The sequence below is a fragment of the Chiloscyllium punctatum genome, chromosome 10 (genome assembly GCF_047496795.1).
Source record: "Chiloscyllium punctatum isolate Juve2018m chromosome 10, sChiPun1.3, whole genome shotgun sequence".
NCBI lineage: Eukaryota > Metazoa > Chordata > Chondrichthyes > Orectolobiformes > Hemiscylliidae > Chiloscyllium > Chiloscyllium punctatum.
The window spans coordinates 34629858-34649957 of record NC_092748.1 but is presented as its reverse complement, the minus strand read 5'-3'; the positions used below and the strand labels follow the sequence as shown (position 1 = coordinate 34649957).

Below are 20100 nucleotides of genomic sequence, written 5' to 3'. Positions count from 1 at the left end.
GAGGTCACGTTGCAACTGTACAGGATGTTGGTTCGGCCACTTTTGGAATACTGCATGCAATTCTGGTCTCCTTCCTATCGGAAGGATGTTGGAAAACTTGAAAGGGTTCAGAAAAGCTTTCCAAGGATGTTGCCAGGATTTGAGCTATAGAGAGAGGCTGAATAGGCTGGGGCTGTTTTCCGTGGAGCGGAGACTGAGGGGTGACCTTATAGAGGTTTATAAAATCATGAGGGGCATGTAAAGGATAAATAGACAAAGTCTTTTCCCTGGGGTGGGGTAGTTCAGAACGAGAGGGCATAAGTTTAGGGCGAGTGGGAAAAAAAAATATAAAAAGGGACCCAAAGAGCAAATTTTTCACGCAGAAGATGATGCGTGTATGGAATGAGCTGCCAGAGGAAGTGGTGGAGACTGGTACAATTGCAACATTTAAAAGGCATTTTGATGGGTATATGAATAGGAAGGGTTTAGAGGGATATGGTCCGAGTGCTGGCAAATGGGACTAGATTAGGTTAGAATATTTGGTCTTTTTCCATGCTATACATCTCCATGACTCTATGACTCTAAGTTGAAAGGTTAAAAAGCAGAGTGTGCATTACTTTATGCCTTTAAGCTTTCCTTCTTTGGTTACTAAATGATAGAAGATATTCATAAAGTAAACTTATACTCAAGAACATTTACAATTACCTGTGGGTGCATGTTGCTGAAACCCTCATGAAGTTCCATTTCCTAAACATTACTACTTAAATATTGTCCACAAACTACAGCTCTTCAAAAATCGTGTCAGTATATTATATCCTGCAAGTTTCCTTTTCATTCATAGGAAGAGAGCTACACTGGCTGTGACAACAATTATTGCCCAGCCCTAACTCAAACTGCTGCAGTCCATTTGATGTAGGTAGACCCACAATGCCATTAGAGAGAGAAGCTTAGGAATTTAACCTAGTAGCACTCAAGGAACGGCAATATATTTCAAAGTCAGGATGATGAGGAGCTTGGTAGGTGCGTTCCCATGTATCTGCTGTCCTTGACTTTCTCGATGATTATGGTCTGAACAACCTTGATGAATGTTTGCAGTGCACCTTGTACAAATTGTTGCTACTGAGTATCAGTGGTTGAGGTAATCAACAGCACCATGTTGAAAACAAATGAAGCGGGCATCAAGCTTCAAGTGTCGTCGGAGCTGCAGTCATCAGGCAAAGGGGAAGCATTCCATCATATTTGTGCCTGATAGATGATAGATAGGCTTTGGGAAGTCAGGAAAGAAATTATTCCCTGCAGGAATCCAAGCCCTGACCTGCTCTTGCTGGCACAATGTTTATATAGCTACTCCAATTCAGAGTTTCATTCATGGTAACACTAGGATGTTGACATTTCTGGATTCAGCAATGATAATGCCATTAAATGTCCAGGAAGTGATAGAGGCATAGAGTCATAGAGATGTACAGCATAGAAACAGACTCTTTAGTCCAATCCGTCCACGCCGACCAGATATCCCAACCCAATCTAGTCCCACCTGCCAACACATGGCCCATATCCCTCCAAACCCTTCCTATTCATATACCCATCCAAATGCCTCTTAAAATGTTGCAGTTGTACCAGCCTCCACCACTTCCTCTGGCAGCTCATTCCATACATGTACCATCCTCCACGTGAAAAGATTGCCCCTTAGGTCCTTTTTATATCTTTCCCCTCTCAGCCTAAACCTATTCCCTCTAGTTCTGGACTTCCCAACTCCAGGAAAAAGACTTTGTCTATTTACCCTATCCATGCCCCTCAAATTTTGTAAACCTCTAAGGTCACCCCTCAGTTTCCGACGCTCCAGGGAAACCAGCCCCAGCCTGTTCAGCCTCTCCCTGTAGCTCAGATCCTCCAACCCTGACAACATCCTTGTAAATCTTTTCTGAACCCTTTCAAGTTTCACAACATCTTTCCGATAAGTAGGAGACTAGAATTGTACGCAATATTCCAACAGTGGCCTAACTAATGTCCTCCTAACCCCTGTACTCAATACACTGACCAATAAAGGAAAGCATACCAAACCCCTTCTTCGCTATCCTATCTACCTGCAACTCTACTTTCAAGGAGCTATGAAACTGCACTGCAAGGTCTTTGTTCAGCCACACTCCCTAGGACCTTCCCATTAAGTGTATAAGTCCTGCTAAGACTTCCTTTCCCAAAATGCAGCACCTCGCATTTATCGGAATTAAACTCCATCTGCCACTTGGAGAGGTTCATTACCTGGTAATTCTTTGGCTCAGACATAATTTTCCACTCGTCAGCCCAAACCTGGATACTGTCCAGGTCTTGCTGCATTTGAGCATGGACTGCTTTCATATCGGAGTTATGAATAATCTAGACATTGTACAAACTATCAGCAAACATCCTCACTTCTGACCTTACGATGGAGGGAAAGTCGTTGATGAAGCTGATGATGATTGGGCCGAGACTACTATCTGAGGAGGTCCTGCAGAGATACCCTTCATAGCTAGAACATCCTTCCTCAGATACAAAATTGCACACAATGCTGCAGGTGGGGTCTCTCCAAGCCCCTGTACAACTGCAGCAAGACATCCCTGATCCTGTACTCGAATCCTCACTATAGAGACTAACACATCATTTTTCTTCTTCACCACCTGTTAATCAAGGCAAGTGCTGCTTGATAGCACTATTGGTGACACCTTCCATCGTTTTATTAGTCAGAGTGGACCCATAGTTAGAATAGATCTTGTTGGATTTGTCCTACTTATTGTGTACAGGTCATAAGAGAAATTATCAACATCGTCCAGTAAGTGCTAGTGTTACAACTATATTGGAACAAGCTGGCAAGAGCACAGCAGGTTCTGGTGTACACATTTTCAGTACTATTGCCGCTTAGTTATGAGAGCTCATAACCTTTGCAGTATCCAGTGCCTCCAGCTATTTTTTGATATCAAGTGGAGTAAATCAAATTGGCTGAAGATACCATCTGAGATGGTGGGGTCATCTGCAGGAGGCCAAGATGGATCATCTATTTGGCACTTCTGGCTGAAGATTGCTACGTGCTTGTTCATGACCGGGTATGGCACAATTGCAGAATTTAGTTGTGGAATTATTTAGCCTTCCCTACACCATTTATCACACAAATAACCCTGTTTTATATCTTCACTGGGTTGGCACCTCATTTTTTGGTATGCTTGATGATGCTCCTGGCATGCTGACTTTCATTAAACCAGAGCTGATCCCCTGGTGATGGAAATGGTAGAATGGGCGATATGCATAGCTATGAGTGTGTAGATTATGTTGAAGTACAATTCTGCTGCTGCTTGTGGTCCACAACACCTAATCGATGTAGTCTTAAGTTGCTATATAAATTCAAAGTCAATTCCATTCAGCACAATGGAGGACATTCTCAAATGTGAATCTAGCAGCTGTGCCCTTTACAGTTCAGTCAGCTCAGTTGGTAGCAGTATCTTTTTTTAAACTCATTCACGTGGTGAAGACATCGCTGGCCAAGCCAGCGTTTATTGCCATCCCTAATTGCCCAGAGGGCAGTTAAGAGTCAATCACATTGCTATGGGTCTGGAGTCATATGCAAGCTAGTGCAGGTAAGGGTGACCGATTTCCTTTCCTCAAGGACGCGAGTGAACCAGATGGGCTTTTCCAACAATTGACAATGGATTCAAAGGTATCATTATAGGTCAATCAGCTTAACCTCGGTTGTTGGTAAAATTCTAGAATCCATCATTAAGGATGAGGTTTCTAAATTCTTGGAAGAGCAGAGTCTGATTAGAACAAGTCAACATGGATTTAGTAAAGGGAGGTCATGCCTGACAAACCTGTTGGAATTTTTTGAAGAGGTAACAAGTAGGTTAGACCAGGGAAACCCAGTGGATGTGGTCTATCTAGACTTTCAAAAGGCCTTTGATAAGGTGCCACACGGGAGGCTGCTGAGCAAGGTGAGGGCCCATGGTGTTCGAGGTGAGCTGCTGGGATGGATTGAGGATTGGCTGTCTAACAGAAGGCAGAGAGTTGGGATAAAAGGTTCTTTTTCAGAATGGCAGCCGGTGACGAGCAGTGTCCTGCAGGGTTCGGTGCTGGGGCCACAGCTGTTCGCATTATATATTAATGATTTGGATGAGGGAACCGGGGGCATTCTAGCGAAGTTTGCCGATGATACGAAGTTAGGTGGACAGGCAGGTAGTACTGAGGAAGTGGGGAGGCTACAGAAGGATCTAGACAGGTTGGGAGAGTGGTCCAGGAAATGGCTGATGGAATTTAACGTGAGCAAGTGCGAGGTCTTGCACTTTGGCAAAAAGAATAAAAGCATGGACTACTTTCTAAATGGTGAGAAAATTAATAAAGCCAAAGCACAAAGGGATCTGGGAGTGCTAGTCGAGGATTCTCTAAAGGTAAACATGCAGGTTGAGTCTGTGATTAAGAAAGCGAATGCAATGTTGTCTCTTATCTCAAGAGGGTTGGAATATAAAAGCAGAGATGTACTACTAAGACTTTATAAAGCTCTGGTTAGGCCCCATTTGGAGTACTGTGTCCAGTTTTGGTCCCCACACCTCAGGAAGGACATACTGGCACTGGAACGTGTCCAGCGGAGATTCACACGGATGATCCCTGGAATGACAGGTCTAGCATATGAGGAACGGCTGAGGATACTGGGAGTGTATTCGTTGGAGTTTAGAAGATTAAGGGGAGATCTAATAGAGACGTACAAAATAATACATGGCTTTGAAAAGGTGGATGCTAGGAAATTGTTTCTGTTAGGCGAGGAGACTAGGACCCGTGGACACCGCCTTAGAATTAGAGGGGGTCATTTCAGAACAGAAATGCGGAGACATTTCTTCAGCCAGAGAGTGGTGGGCCTGTGGAATTCATTGCCACGGAGTGCAGTGGAAGCCGGGACGCTAAATGTCTTCAAGGCCGAGATTGATAGGTTCTTGTTGTCTAGAGGAATTAAGGGCTACGGGGAGAATGCTGGTAAGTGGAGCTGAAATGCGCATCAGCCATGATTGAATGGCGGAGTGAACTCGATGGGCTGAATGGCCTTACTTCCACTCCTATGTCTTATGGTCTTATTAGACTCTCAGATTTTACGGAATTCAAACATGTGTCTCTGGATAGGTCCTGTGACAATACCACCAGGCCATTGTCTCTCCCTAGCTTCACTGGCTGCCAAGCCAGTCTTTATAGTAGACATTGAAGCTCCCCCACCTAGTGTTCTGCACACTTGCTATCCTCAGTGCTTCATCGAAGTGGAGTTCAGCACAGATTAATCAGCCAGTTTGGAACATGTATGTGGTAAATTGCAGGAGGTTTCCTTGCCTATGTTTAATCTGATGCCACGAGGGTGTGGAATCAATGTCAAGGAGTCGTTGGGGCAACATCCTCTCAATGGGACAGGACATACCCAAGCATGTGAGGGTACTATCTGGGACAGTGTGTGTAAGGTGTGATTCAATAAGCATGACTATATCAGACTGTTGATTCACTTGTCAACCCAATTTTGGCATATGCCTCCAGAGGTTAGTGAGGAGAACTTTGCAGCGTCAAGAGGGTTGAGTTTACCATTGCTATTTTTAGTGCCTTATTTGATGACAGGTGATTTGTTTGGTTTCATTCATTTTTGAAGATTTTCTTGCAGTTTTGTACAACCAAGTGGTTTGCTCAGTCACTTCAGGGGACAGGTTATTTCAGAGAGCCAACTGCATTGTTGTGCATCTGGAGTGTCAGTTAGACCAGGTAAGGATGGTAGATGTTTCTTCCTGAAAGGACATCAGCGAACCAGATAGCCATGAAATCATTGTCTATCATTAGATTTATTGCATTCAAATTTTACCAGCTTCTATGGTGGGACCCAAACCTATACCCCCAGAAAACAAACTGAGTTTCTGGATTCCTAGTCCAGTGACAATACATCTATGCTATCATTTCTCAGGCGCAAGTGCTACTTAATGGATAGTCCTATCTTTACTGAATTATATTGGCTACCATTTTTCTATGCCTCAAATGCAAAATTCATCTGCCCACGCTTAAATATTCTCTTTGTGTTGCCATTCCTCTGTAACCTTCATTAGTACAACATCACCCTGCTCCCCGAGCTCACTCTTCCCATTAACATAGACTACTGCATGTTCCATCTCAAATTTCAAGTACAGACAGATTGTCAGCCAGCTAAACAAGTTGGAATGCTCTCAAATCAGTGTCTTAACCTTCACTTCATCCTTTAAGATCTTCTTTGCAAAAGGTATCATTGATACAGCCTCAAAGTATTTTTGTGCCAGTTTCCTTTTGAATTTTCCTTTTCTTTTCCCTACAGCCCTTGTATAATATCCCAATTATAGTACAGACTCCAAAACAAAACACTTGACAGCAGAAACATGAGGGGCTTAGAGTGTTTTGATCACCAAATTTGATCATTATTGTCTTTTATAAAACTCTTATGTAGGACTTGCAATGCTGTACGTAAAAGCTGCCAGAAATCGTATTATGACCATCACTAAAACAGCAGAGGACACAAAGGCACAAAAAGAAAGATACTCTCTAAACAAGTTGAACATACTATTGAAACCTCATACCAACCTTTAAAACTATACTGTTATCATCTGTCCGGATTGCACCAGCCCTGCACATATAAGTCAAACTGTAAAATGATAAAATGAGAACATAAGTTACAGAAACAAATGTTCAGACTTTATGTTTGCTAGTTATGCAAGGTAGACAACAAACTTGATTAACACATTAAGAACAAAGTAAATATCCCAAATGATACTATAAGCCACAATATTTTGAACAGCTGTGATCCAAAGCCATGGAAACAGTTTATCTGTAGATTTAGTTTAAATGGCAATACACATATCTTTAATATATTACCAAAAGCAAAAACAAGTTAATAGGTACCATTTTGCAGATGTCAGTTGCATTTCAATAGGTTTATCCCTCTGCATCATCTTCACAAATACTTGGGGCAATAACTCACCATCTACCAGCACTAAAAACAGAAAAATATGGATTAAACATTTTATAACCAAAATGTTTGAAAGTGGATGTTTGTACTGGCTTAACAGTAGCTTTTAAAAGAATGAACTTGTATTGCACTGAACAAAATTGCAAATGGTGGATTCATTATATGAAAACAAATGTAAAATTAATAAAATAAACAAAATCATAAAATACTAATATGAAAACCAACCCTGTGGCTTTTGAGTCCTACAAAACATAAATGAGCAGTGTCAATTCAATCTCTGGCCGAGAAGACCACAGAATGTCTCTGATCACAAAACCATCATTTCAGACATCGAACATCCATGTAATGGGAAAGCACACTAAATGGATTGTTAGATTACTTCTATAAAATTAGATCCAAAAAATTCTTATACTACATCTATTTTATAGACTTAGTAGTTAGATTCAATCTATCACAATGATTCTGAATAGTGTCCACAAAGAATATTTTATTAATAGTGGCCGTGGGTGCGAACACACACATTACGGTTCTACCCATGCACTGGACTTCATACTAAACAGCAGTTATTTGAAACAGGATGTTCTATGCTTCTTGAAATGATAGCAAGTGGACAAAGAAATTCTACAAAATACAGTACTCACCATTTACAAGAGTCATAGAAACTTGAGGGTTCTCATAAGCCAAGACTGAAAAGCATTTTAATGCTTGCATCTGAACCTATTGAGATGTAAAAGTTAAATAAATATTCTAATTATGAATATATTTGTTTATAAGTCAATTTAAGATACAACTTGAAAAATTGGTTTCCACTCATACGTCAACAACATCTAGCTCTGCATTTGCAACAACTATAACCACCCCTAGTGGTTACAACCAACTAGTCTTATAGAAGGCAAGTTCACTATTTGATCATTGAGAAGCTTGGTGATCAAATCCATCTCTCTCCTTCACCTTGTTAAGGTTAGATTATACGAATTAAAGCTTCATCATCTTGTTTGACTTCAAGCGGAGTTTCAGACCCTAATATTCTTTACATCAGAGGGGTTGATTGATTTCCAGCTCCACTGGTAGTTTAGTTCATTTGCTAAGAAAACTTTTTTCACAACTTTAAGAACTCCATACAGGATTATTATGACATTCTCATGGTTGGTCTTTCATTCTGAACCTTTGCTCCAGTAAACTTCACAGATGCTTCTCATCTCCAACACGATAAGTATCTGTCACAGATCACATCCCCTTTCTGGCAGAAACCCTTGAATACCCCAGATTTAAAATTCTTAGTCTTGTGGTTAAATTCCTCTTACAGCCATGCCTTTTCTTAAAGCTGTGGCATCTTCATTCCTTATAACCATTTCCTGAAATCTCTGTGCTCCGACATTGGCTTTTTTTTCCCCCCCAAATATAATAAGGGGGCCAGATGGAGATGCTCATTCAACATCAACTGAAAGAAGTGGGCAAAGGTTGGTACTGGCAAGTAATACACAATGATCAGCTTAGGAAAACACCAACAACTCCTACAAATGTGAGTCATTTTCCTGCACAAAGAACTTCAGTTCCTCAAATGACATATTGGAAAGATTATGAATGGTTCTCCAGCAACATCTCAAAACAACTTGACAGTTTTCTAGGCTGGCACCTAACATAGCACACTAGACAAGAATACATAAAAAGGATTTGGATCATAAAGGGGTAAGAATTCAAACTAAATAAAGTTTATTTTCATAAATAAAATAGTTCTTCATTTTTGTTCAGAACTTAAATTGAGCATTTCCAGTAAAAACAGGATGCACTATATTTTTTACTTTAAGGGTCTTGGAAACATTAAGATTTCTTTAGTGAGGCCTCAATATATTTCTACTCCACATAAATTTCAAGACTTACTTTGTATGAAGGTGAAGTCAGCAGGTGGGCAATGTTCTGAACTGCACCATGGGTGAACAACACAGTCTGGTGTTCTGGAGTCTAACGAAGACAAAAAGCATTTTAATATTTCTGTGCAACTTCACTGACAAAAGGGCAGCAAGTTTAAAGTGAGGAAGGAAAATGTTGAGGGAAACAAACACCCTCATATTTAAGACATTCTTATATTAACAATAATTATTTGGCTAATACTCCAAAGACAGGGTCAGTTCATCTTAAGTATGGACCAAAAGGGCAAAATTCAATCCATGCAGAAAGGAAAATGATTGACTTAAAAACTGCACTATTTTGAAAACAAACGGACAAAACATTACAATTTTATTTCAAGTATTACTGAAGATTGTTGCCCCTACATTCTGTCTATAATAAACTGTTGAAATGGCTGAGCTATATTGCTAAACATGACCACCGAAAAGGGCCCTGGTCAGTAAAAAAAAAGGTTAGAAATGTCACATTTAAACAGCAACTTCTTACACTCGGCAACTTCTCAAAGTACTTCATAAAGATTGATGTACTCAGCAAAAATAAGGTTAATCAAAAGACAAAAGCTACTTAAGAAGTGAAAAATACATCTCACTAAGCTTGAATTTTTTTGATCAATGATTGGGAAAATGACAAGAGAGACACCAGTTCATTCTCTCCTCCATGAAAATTACAGCCGAGTCAAGCTATTCAACATTCGAACATTGTAGTTACAGATTTAATCACTAAAAGCATGAAAATAACAAAAGCGGAGTGTTAAGAGAAAGCCAGTGATCATCTTGTATAACTTTCAAATGAGAAAATTTAATGTTCAATATCCTCCAGTAGGAATGTATAAATTGGACTCAAAAGTGCCATTAAATGTGCCAATCTGGTACAAAATAAATGCACTTAAACACAATTAAGCACAAACAGGAAAGTATATTGTAAATAAAATCACTTTGTTCAGTGTTATATTTGCCAATTATTAGTCACCACATTTCTTTTCTTTTTAACTCCCAATTTTCTCTCCCACTGCAGTTCAGAAGGATGTGGTGGCGGTTGTGGGGTGGGCGATCTCACTGAAGAATAATGAGAACTGAATCGGATTTACTTGGAGGTGTTTCCACTTGTAGGAGAGACTCAGTAGGAGGGCACAGCCTCAGATTCAAGGAACAACCTTTTAGAACTGAGACGAGGAAGAATTTCTTTAATCTGTGGACCTCATTATTGGTGAATACTGTGGAGTCACTGCGACAGAGATAGATAAGGCTCTTGATTCGTAAGGAGAAATCAAAGATTACAGGGAGAAGACAGATTGAAAAACATATCAGCCACTGGACCCAAAACATTGACTCTACTTTCTCTCCACAGCTGCTGCCAGACTTGCTGCGTTTCTCCAATTATTTCTGTTTGTGTTTCAACTGGTGTTATATTCTCTATCATAGCCAGCCAAGCACCATCCTACATAAATTTCAACTCGCTTAGCCTAACATGCCTTCCTCCATTTGTTAAGTCTTAACATATTTATTTCCAAATTCTTGTCATAATTTACAAATACAGCCAGTGATCTTCAGGCTATTTAAACTAAGACTCAACACACATCTATTTCAAACCCAACAAATCCCGCAGCTACCTGAACTACACCTCCTCCCAGCCCCACTCCTGTCAAAATGCCATCCCTTACTCCCAATTGCTCTGCTATATCTGCTCCCAGGAAGAGCAATTGCACTCCAGAACATCACAGATGGCCTCCTATTTGAAGGGCCACAATTTCCCTTCCACATTGTCAACAATGCCCTCTAGTGCAACTCCTCCGGTTTCTGCACCTCTGCCCTTGAACTCCACCCCTCCAACTGCAACAAGGATAGAACACCACCACCTCACCACCTCCTTCCCAGTCCTCATCTTCCACCCCAATCATCCTCTGCCATTACTGCCACCTACAGTCAGACCCCATCACCGGAGATATATTTTGGCCCCCACCCCATCAGTATTCCACAGAGGCCATTCCCTCCTCAACTCCCTCGTTAAGTCCACGCTTGAAAGGGTCCTTGCACATCTATCAGAGATTTTCCTGTTCAGGACATTGGTTAGGCCACTGTTGGAATATTGCATGCAATTCTGGTCTCCTTCCTAACGGAAAGATGTTGTGAAACGTGAAAGGGTTCAGAAAAGATTTACAAGGATGTTGCCAGGGTTGGAGGATCTGAGCTATAGGGAGAGGCTGAACAGACTGGGGATGTTTTCCCTGGAGCGTCGGAGGCTGAGGGGTGACCTTAGAGGTTTACAAAATAATGAGGGGCATGGATAGGATAAATAGGCAAAGTCTTTTCCCTGGGGTCGGGGAGTCCAGAACTAGAGGGCATAGGTTTAGGGTGAGAGAGGAAAGATATAAAAGAGACCTACGAGGCAGCTTTTTCACACAGAGGGTGGTACATGTATGAAATGAGCTGCCAGAGGACGTGGTGGAGGCTGGTACAATTACAACATTTAAGAGGCATTTGGATGGGTATATGAATAGGAAGGGTTTGGAGGGATATGGGCCGGGTGCTGGCAGGTGGGACTAGGTTGGGTGGGGATATCTGGTTGGTATGGACAGGTTGGTCCGAAAGGTCTGTTTCCATGTTGTACATCTCTATGACCCTATGGCCTCATCTACTGCGTCCATTGTTCTCTATGTGGCCTCCTCTACACTGGGGAGACAGGACACCAACGTGCAGAACATTTCAGGGAACATCTCCAGGACACACAGACCAGACAACCCCACTGCCGTGTGGCCAACAACTTCGAGTCAAAGAGATGTATAGCACAGAAATAGACTCCTTGGTCCAGTCGCCCATGTCGATGAGATATCCCAACCCAATCTAGTACCACCTGCCAGTACCTGGTCCATATCCCTTCAAACCCTTCCTATTCATATACCCATCCAGATGTCTTTTAAATGTCACAATTGTTCTAGCCTCCACCACTTCCTCTGGCAGATCATTCCACTCAATCTCCACCCTCTAAGTGAAAACGTTGCCCCTTAGTCACTTTATTGAAGTCTATATAGATCATGAAGTCTATACTGCTCTGCCCACATTAATCCTCTGTTACTTCTTCAAAAAACCTCAACCAAGTTTGAGAGACATGATTTCCCATGCACCAAGCCATGTTGACTATCCTTAATTAGTCCTTGCCTTTCCAAATACATGTACATCCTGTTGCTCAGAATTCCCTCGAACAACTTACCCACCACCGACGTCAGGCTTACCAGTCAACTGTTCCCTGGCTGGTCCTTACCACATTTCTTAAACAGTGGCACCACATTAGCCAACCTCCAGTCTTCCTGCACCTCACCTGTGACTATTGATGATATAAATATCTCAGCAAGAGACCCAGCAATCACTTCCCTAGCTTCCTACAGAGTTCTAGGGTACACCTAAATCAAGTCCTGGGGATTTATCCACATCTCAAGACATCCAGCGCTGCCTCCTCTGTAATATGGACATTTTTCAAGATGTCACCATGTACGTCCCCACATTGTGTATCTCCACGTCCTTCTCCACAGTAAACACGGATGCAAAATACTCGCTTTGTATCTCTCCCATCTCCTGCAGCTGTACACAAAGGCTGCCTTGCTGATCTTTTTGGGGCCCTATTTACTCCCTAGTTACTGTTATGTCCTCAATGTATTTGCAAAAACCCTTTGGATTCTCCTTAATTCTATTTGCCAAAGCTATCTCATGTCTCCTTCTTGCCCTCCTGATTTCCCTCTTACAGTATAAAGGCAGTCGGAGTATACTTAACAATTCACTTGATCTATCCTGTCTATACCTGACATCTGCTTCCTTATTTCTCTTAACCAAACCCTCATTTTCTCTCGTCATCCAGCATTCCCTACACCTACCAGCTTTTCTTTTCACTCCAACAGGAATACACTATCTACACTCTTGGTACCTCATTTCTGGAGGCTTCCTGTTTTCTAACCATCCCTTTACCTGCAAACATCTGCCCCAATCAGCTTTTTAAAAGTTCTTGCCTAATACTGTCAAAATTAGCCTTCCTTCAATTTAGAACTTTGACTGTTAAATCTGGTCTATCCTTTAAAACTAATAGAATTATGGTCGCTCACCCTAAAGTGCTCTCCCACCTCAGTCACCTGTCCTGCCTTATTTCCCAAGAGGAGGTCAAGTTTTGCACCTTCTCTAGTAGGTACATCCACATACTGAATCAGAAAATTCTCTTGTACACACTTAAATTCCTCTCCATCTAAACCCTGAACACTATGGCAGTCCAGTCTATGTTTGAAAAGTTAATATCCCCTACCATAAGCACCCTATTATTCTTACAGATAGCGGAGATCTCCTTACAAATTTGTTTCTCAATTCCCTCTGACTATTAGGGGGTCTATAATACAATCCCAATAGGGTAATCATCCCTTTCTTACTTCAGGTCAACCCAAATAACTTCCACCCAAATGTATTTCCGGGAATATCCTCCCTCAGTATAACTGAAATGCTATCCCTTATCAAAAACTCCACTCCCCCCCTGCTCTCTTGCCTCCCTTTCTGACCTTCCTATAGTGTACGCGCCCTGGAACATTAAGCTGCCAGTCCTGTCCATCCCTGAGCCATGTTTCTGTAATTGCTATGGTATCCCAATCCCATGTTCCTAACAATGCCAAATTCATCTGCCTTCCCTGTTAGGCCTCTTACATTGAAATAAGTGCAGTTTAATTTATCAGTCCTACCTTGTTCTCTGCTTTGCTGTTTCCTGCCCTGACTGTTTGACTCACTTCTTTTCTCAACTGTACCAGTCTCACATTGACCTCTTTCCTCGGTATCTCCTTGGGTCCCACCTCCCGCCATAATAGTTTAAATCCTCCAGAGCAGCTCTAGCAAATCTCGCTGCCAGTATATTAGACCCCATCCAATTCAGGTGCAAGCCATCTTTCTTGTACAGGTCATTTCTACCACAGAAGAGTTGCCAATGATCCAAAAATGTGAATTCTTCTCCCACATATCAGCTCTTCAGCCACGCATTCATCTGCTCTATCCTCCTATTCCTACCCTCACTAGCTCGCAGCAACTGGAGTAAATCCATATATTATTACTCTCGAGGACCTCCTTTTTAAATTCCTGACTAACTTTCTATATTCTTCCTTCAGAATCTCATTCTGTTCCCTTCCTATGTCGTTGGTACCAATGTGTGCAATGACAAAGTTTTCCCATCCTCCATCTTGGATTACCCACAAACTCTCCCACTCTGCCAAAGACATGCATGTCCCGAGTCACCTCCACCACCAAATCCTAGCCACCTAAATACCTGGAGGAAGAACGCCTCTTCTGCCTTGGGACACTCCAATCACACAGCAGCAACATCGATTTCACCAGTGTCCTTATCTCTTCTCCCCCCCACCGCATCCCAGATCCAAACCTCCAACTCAGCACCGCTCTCTTAAGCTTTCCTACCTGTCCATCTTCCTTCCCATCTATCCACTCCACCCTATCACCACCACCCCCACCTGCATCTACCTATCGCCTTCCCAACTACCTTTTCTCCACACCCAGACCCACTCTCCACTCCTATTTATCTCTTAGCCCCTATACCCCAACCCCACCTTCCTGATGAAGGGCTTATGCCAGAATCATCAATTCTCCTGCTCCTCGGATGCTGACCTGACCTACTGTGCCTTTCCAGCACCACACTTTTTGACTATATAAACTAAGCCCTGTGTGCTAGCAAGTGCCTTTGTATGCATAACCTCTCTCTCCCTACTTTGCATAATTGGCAGCAGAAACACTTGGTTCCTCAGCTCAAACCTTCTCCTTCAACGTACAACACTTCTGCACACTTTCAAAATCATCCTCAAACTTTACATTATCTACTGTCTTTTTGATCATGTTCTCACCTTCCACCATCGCCACTTATTAAATATTTTTCGGCATTTCAGAAGTCAATTTATAGTGGCTAAAAGAAAGAATCATAGAATCCCTACAGCACAGAAAGAGGCCATTTGGCCCATCTAGTCTGTGTCAACCTCCAAAGAACATCCCATCCAAACCCAGGCCCCTACCCTATGCATGTAACCTCATATTTACTACAGCTAATCCACGTAACCTCCACATCCCTAGACACTGGACAATTTATCATAGCCAATCTACCTAACCAGCGCATCTTTGGACCGTTGGATGAAACCAAAGCACCTGGGAGAAACCCACACAGACCCAGGGGAAACATGCAAACTCCAGTGTCAGTCAGCCAAGGCTTGGATCAAATCCACGTCCCTGGTGCTGTGAGGCAACAGTGCTAACCACTGAACTGCCCTATGACGGTCAACTCATTGACCTCACCTGGCTCATACAGGATGACTACAACATGACATGCTTTTGTTGATAATGCTTTATTTGTTAAATTTTATCTAGTTACAAACTCCAGGATTAAATCCAGCTTCTACCACATAACATTCCAAGCTCAAAGGAATATGAAAGTAGCAACATATGTCTGAAACAAACTAAATGCTATCGTTTTTGGGTCAGCTACCTTTTGAACCCTATAGCTGATTCGCTACTTTATGCAACAATGAGACACTTTTTAACATCCTGAACTTCTATATGGCAGGCTTTATTTCCACATGAAGCCAGGGAAAATATAGGGATAAAAAGAGCTTTTAACAAAAACCATTTATGGTTAGTTTGTTTAAAACCAAGCTCTGATAAAGACTTTTCTGTTTCCTGAAGTTAAGGAGATCAGGTACCTGAAGGGTTTTTGCACGAAACGTCAATTTTACTGCCCCTCGGATGCTGCCTGAACTGCTGTGCTTTTCCAGCACCACTAATCTAGAACCTGATAATATCCTAGGAAGCCACAATAAACATTTGCTGGCGTATTGTGTCTCTACTATCAAATAGTTACATTTAAAGCGTCTTACCTTGCAACAATGGGAGAAAATCTGACAGATATACTCCTGTGTATATCGAGATCTACTAAGCAAGGACATGAGATGTGGGACCACAGTAACATCCTAAGAACAATATTAAAACAAAAGTTAAAAGAAATTATTGGATATGCTAAAACTTCCAAACATTAGATTCTGAAGGCATGCATCTTCTCCCATTCCCTCCAGTTTCTCACTCCTTAATGGCCTCCCCTCAGAAGCCATATACAGCTAAGAAGGAGGCATGAATTTTGTTGTCATGCCAACAGTGACTGACAATAAGAGAGAAGCTCTCGGAAAGCTTCAATGATGGCCTTACTCTCCATGGTGAGATACACTTGATGAAATGAACAAAGCCAAGAAGAACGCAAGTAAAAATGGAAATGGAAACTATACCTACTCCTATGCCTGAGGCTTTGTACTTACCGTATAAAGTACCTCCACTGGTGTCACAGGACTTGTTAAAATTGTGCGAAGACATCGAAGGCATGCTTCTATAAACTTCAGGTCTGGAAGGAGGAGACCTAATTCAGGATTAGGAAATGTTAGAATGATTTACTACACTCCATGATTTACAATATTTCAACTCAGCAACAATCACCAATTAACTATTTAGAACAGCTAAAAGTTTAAGGTTCAAATTAAATTTCCTATGCAAGTATATGAATGCACAGAATGAGATTAATAAGGTTGCTGAGATGTAGCCATGGTTGACCAAACCAGAACATTATATTATGGTTACAGAGATCTGGCTCAAAATAAGGGTGGAAAAAGGCACTAAATACTGCTGTATAACAAGGTATTTCTGGAAGGAAAGAATGTCAGTGGGTTTGCAGCACTGATTAACAAGAACAATAGCATTGGTGAAGAGAATGCTCCAGAGGAGTCATAGCCATAATTAAGTAATTATGTCCAAGAAATATTAGTTACAATTATACTACATAGATGGTATTGCATAGATTAACAGCTAGTATCAAAGAGATGAAGGAACTAATGCAATAGGAAATTATAAGTGTGCAAGATAGATAGTCATAACAGTAATTTTGGTTTTCCTCATGTCAACTGAGATAGTAATAGTGCAAAGGGCAGAAAAGGGGAAGAGTTTATGTTCAGGAGAATTTTCTAAATTAGTATATTTCTTGCCCAATGAAGAACATACTGGTAGATCTGATTCGGGGGCATAAGTGGGACAAGTGGATCAACTGTCATTGGGGATGTATGGATGGAGAAATGATCATAAGGTTTAGGTTCACAATAGAAAAGAACATGGAATAATCCATAGTAAGAATTATTAACTGGAGGAAGGGCAGCTTCAACTGGGCGAGAACAGATCTACAAAATAAACCGCAATCAAAGTTTAGCAGAAAAAATAAAACTGAACTTTCTCTTCTAAAGAGGAGACTTGCATATATTTGAGATACATTCATGAAGGGGAAAGAAAAGACAGACAAATCCAAACTCCGTGGTTGATGAAATGAAGATAAAGCAGAAAACCTGTGTACATAACAGACATTAAGTAGATGTTACAATGAGAACCAGATTGAATAAAACAAAAATTCAGAATAGAAATGAGAAATGAGAAATGAGCAAGGGAAAAATTGAAAGGAAACTGTCAGCTAAAATAAAACGGAATATCAAAATCTTCTACAAGTATGAAAATAGCAAAAGGGTAGCAAAAAGAGTAGAGCAGATTAGGAACAAAAGGCACAGGTATGGTTAAACCTAGGAAGAATTTGCCCAAATTATAGTTAAAGGGCAGGTCACTGAGATGCTGAATGGGCTAAACATTAATGATAGAAGATAATGGATAGGCTAAGTGCTCTTAAAGTTGGTAAGAAATCAGGGTCAGATGTAATCATGTATTCCAGGCAAGAGTGAAAATTGTGAAGAGTTAGCCGTAATCTTCCATTCCTTCTTAGAAATACAAGGATGGTGACAGAGGATTGGAGAACTCTGCATGTTACAGGTTTGTCCAAAAAAGTTTGGAAAGATAACACAGCAACTCAGTTTCATTGAAATGGTGGAAAAGCTTTTAGAAACAATAATTCGGGACAAAATCAACAATAACTTGGACAAAAATTAAGGAAAGACAGTATAGTTTTGTTAAGGACAAATTATGTTTAACCAACTTGCTTGAATGTTTGGATGAAGTAACAGAGCGGATTGATGAAGGTAATGTGTTGGATGTGGACTTCCAAAAAACATTTGATAAGAATAAAAAAAATTGCCAACAAAGCTAAAGCCACGGAAAATGGACAGTGGCAGCAAGGAAAAGAGTGACAAGTTTCCTGATGAAGCGTTTATGCCCAAAGTGTCAATTCTCCTGCTCCTCAATGTTCCCTGACCTGCTGTGATTTTCTAGCACCACACTCTCAACTCTGATCTCCAGCATCTGCAGTCCTCAGTGTTTCTCCTCACTCGGGAGATAGAGGTCTACAGGTTCAAACACTCTTGAAAGGAGATATACAGTGGGGTTCCCTGTATTTAGACTACTTGCTTTTGTGGCAACTATTAATGACTTATACTTTGATGCACAAGGCACAATTTCAAAAATTTGCAAGGCCAAATATTTTGCAGGAATTATGAATTGTGAATGCCAAGTGGATAGTGAGAAACTTCTAGACGATTTGGGCAATACTGTGGAATGGGCAGACAAGTGGCAGATGAATCAATGTAGAAACATGGAAAGTGATTCATTTTAGTAGAAAGAACAAGGGCAGATAATACAACAGAAAGGATTCAATTCTGAAGTAGATGCAGGACAAAAGAAAGTTGCTTGGTAGCAAATATGCACACATCACATGGAGTTTGAGAAAGTGGTTAATAAACCATATTGCATTCTGTGCTTTATAAACAGAAACAGAGCACAAAAGCAAGAGATTCATAACTAATTTGTATAAGACCCTGGCTCAGCATCAACTGCAGTACTGGGTAAGACTTGGAGCATCAGAGGCTGCAGAAAAAGATTCCTGGGTATGATTCAAGGAATAAGGATGTTCAGCTACATGGATAGATTGAAGAAACTGGTGTTTTTTTATTCCTTGGAGAAAAACAAAGTCAGGAGATTGGATTAAAATGATAAGGGATAAAAACAAAGAAATTGCCAGAAAAATTCAGCAGGTCTGGCAGCAACTGTAAAAAGAAACCAGAGTTAACATTTTGGGTCCAGCGACAGCTCCTCAGAACTGTTACTGGAACTGAAATGTTAACTCTGATTTCTCTGCAGAAATATTGCCAGACCTGCTGAGTTTTTCCAGCAATTTTTGTTTATATTTCCAGCATCTGCAGTTCTTTTGCTTTTTCTTTAAATTATAAAGAGATCTGGGCCAAGTGACATGGAGAAATTGCTCCCTTCGGCAGAAGAATCAAATCAGTGGAAATTCAGTTCAAGTGATTAACAGGAGCAACCCTGACAGGGGGAAAGCAGTTTTTCATATTGTGTGGTTAAGATCAAGAATGCTCTCCACGAGAGAACATTCCAGACTGATTTCACTCAAGCCTCCTAAAGAGGATCAGATAAATATCTAAAAAGTGAAACCGTTGCAGGACATTTGTGGAAAAAAGGTTGGGGATGTGGGATACGATGAGTCACTCACTCAAAGAGTCAACATACATACAATAAGTTGAATAGTCTCTTCCAGTGCAAAAAACATTGTATGGCAATTTATAAAAAGATCAAGGTTAACACTTGTAATAAAATTCTCAGCAAGTAACTAACACCTTCAAAGATAATTAGGGTTAGGTACAAAGTGTTTTGCTTAACTAATCCTATGAAGGAATTAAAAAAAAACCTTATATTCAATAGTTTCTATAATCTTGATTTGGAAATGCCAGTGTTGGACTGGGGTGAACAAAGTTAAAAGTCACAACACCAGGTTATAGTCCAATAGGTTTGAATTCATGTATCTCTGGACATCAGAGTACATCTGGAAAATTAACAAACCGTGAAATTCACCACTAATCTTGGAAGACCCTGTTTGGGAGAGGTCACAACACAGAAACAGATAAATGAATATTTTTTAAGTGTGGCCTCACAGTAAGACTGCAGTAGGGAGTAGAGTGGGTTCTTTCTTGATTATATATTTTATCGAGCTAGGTCTCTTGATTAAACCTAAAAATAAAGCCATAAGTATTAAGTTAGCCTTAAGTTAGCCTGGAGCAGTGTTTTGTAGAGGAATAAGACAGTGCTATTTCCTGGGTCTGTAGACTGAAAGCAGCAAAATGGCCTTTAGTAGAGTGGATATGCTCTCCTTCCTGATGTGGGAGTTTAGAGAGAGTTTACGTATTACTGAGGATTATACCTGTAATAAATGCCATTGGTTGCAAATCCTATCAGATCGAA

General features: G+C 40.9%; 1 protein-coding gene across 6 annotated transcripts in view; it reads right to left on the bottom strand.

Annotated features, from left to right (window-relative positions):
• Nucleotides 1–20100, bottom strand: part of armc8 (armadillo repeat containing 8) — a 113051-nt gene that overhangs the window by 63688 nt on the left and 29263 nt on the right. For all 6 annotated transcript variants that reach the window (XM_072578892.1, XM_072578893.1, XM_072578890.1 and 3 more), the window contains 6 exons: nt 16185–16282; nt 15753–15845; nt 8837–8917; nt 7597–7672; nt 6889–6979; nt 6571–6631 (listed from right to left, as the gene is read on the bottom strand). In XM_072578892.1, coding sequence (XP_072434993.1) covers nt 6571–6631; nt 6889–6979; nt 7597–7672; nt 8837–8917; nt 15753–15845; nt 16185–16282 — 500 coding nt within the window. The remainder of the gene's footprint in view (nt 1–6570; nt 6632–6888; nt 6980–7596; nt 7673–8836; nt 8918–15752; nt 15846–16184; nt 16283–20100) is intronic.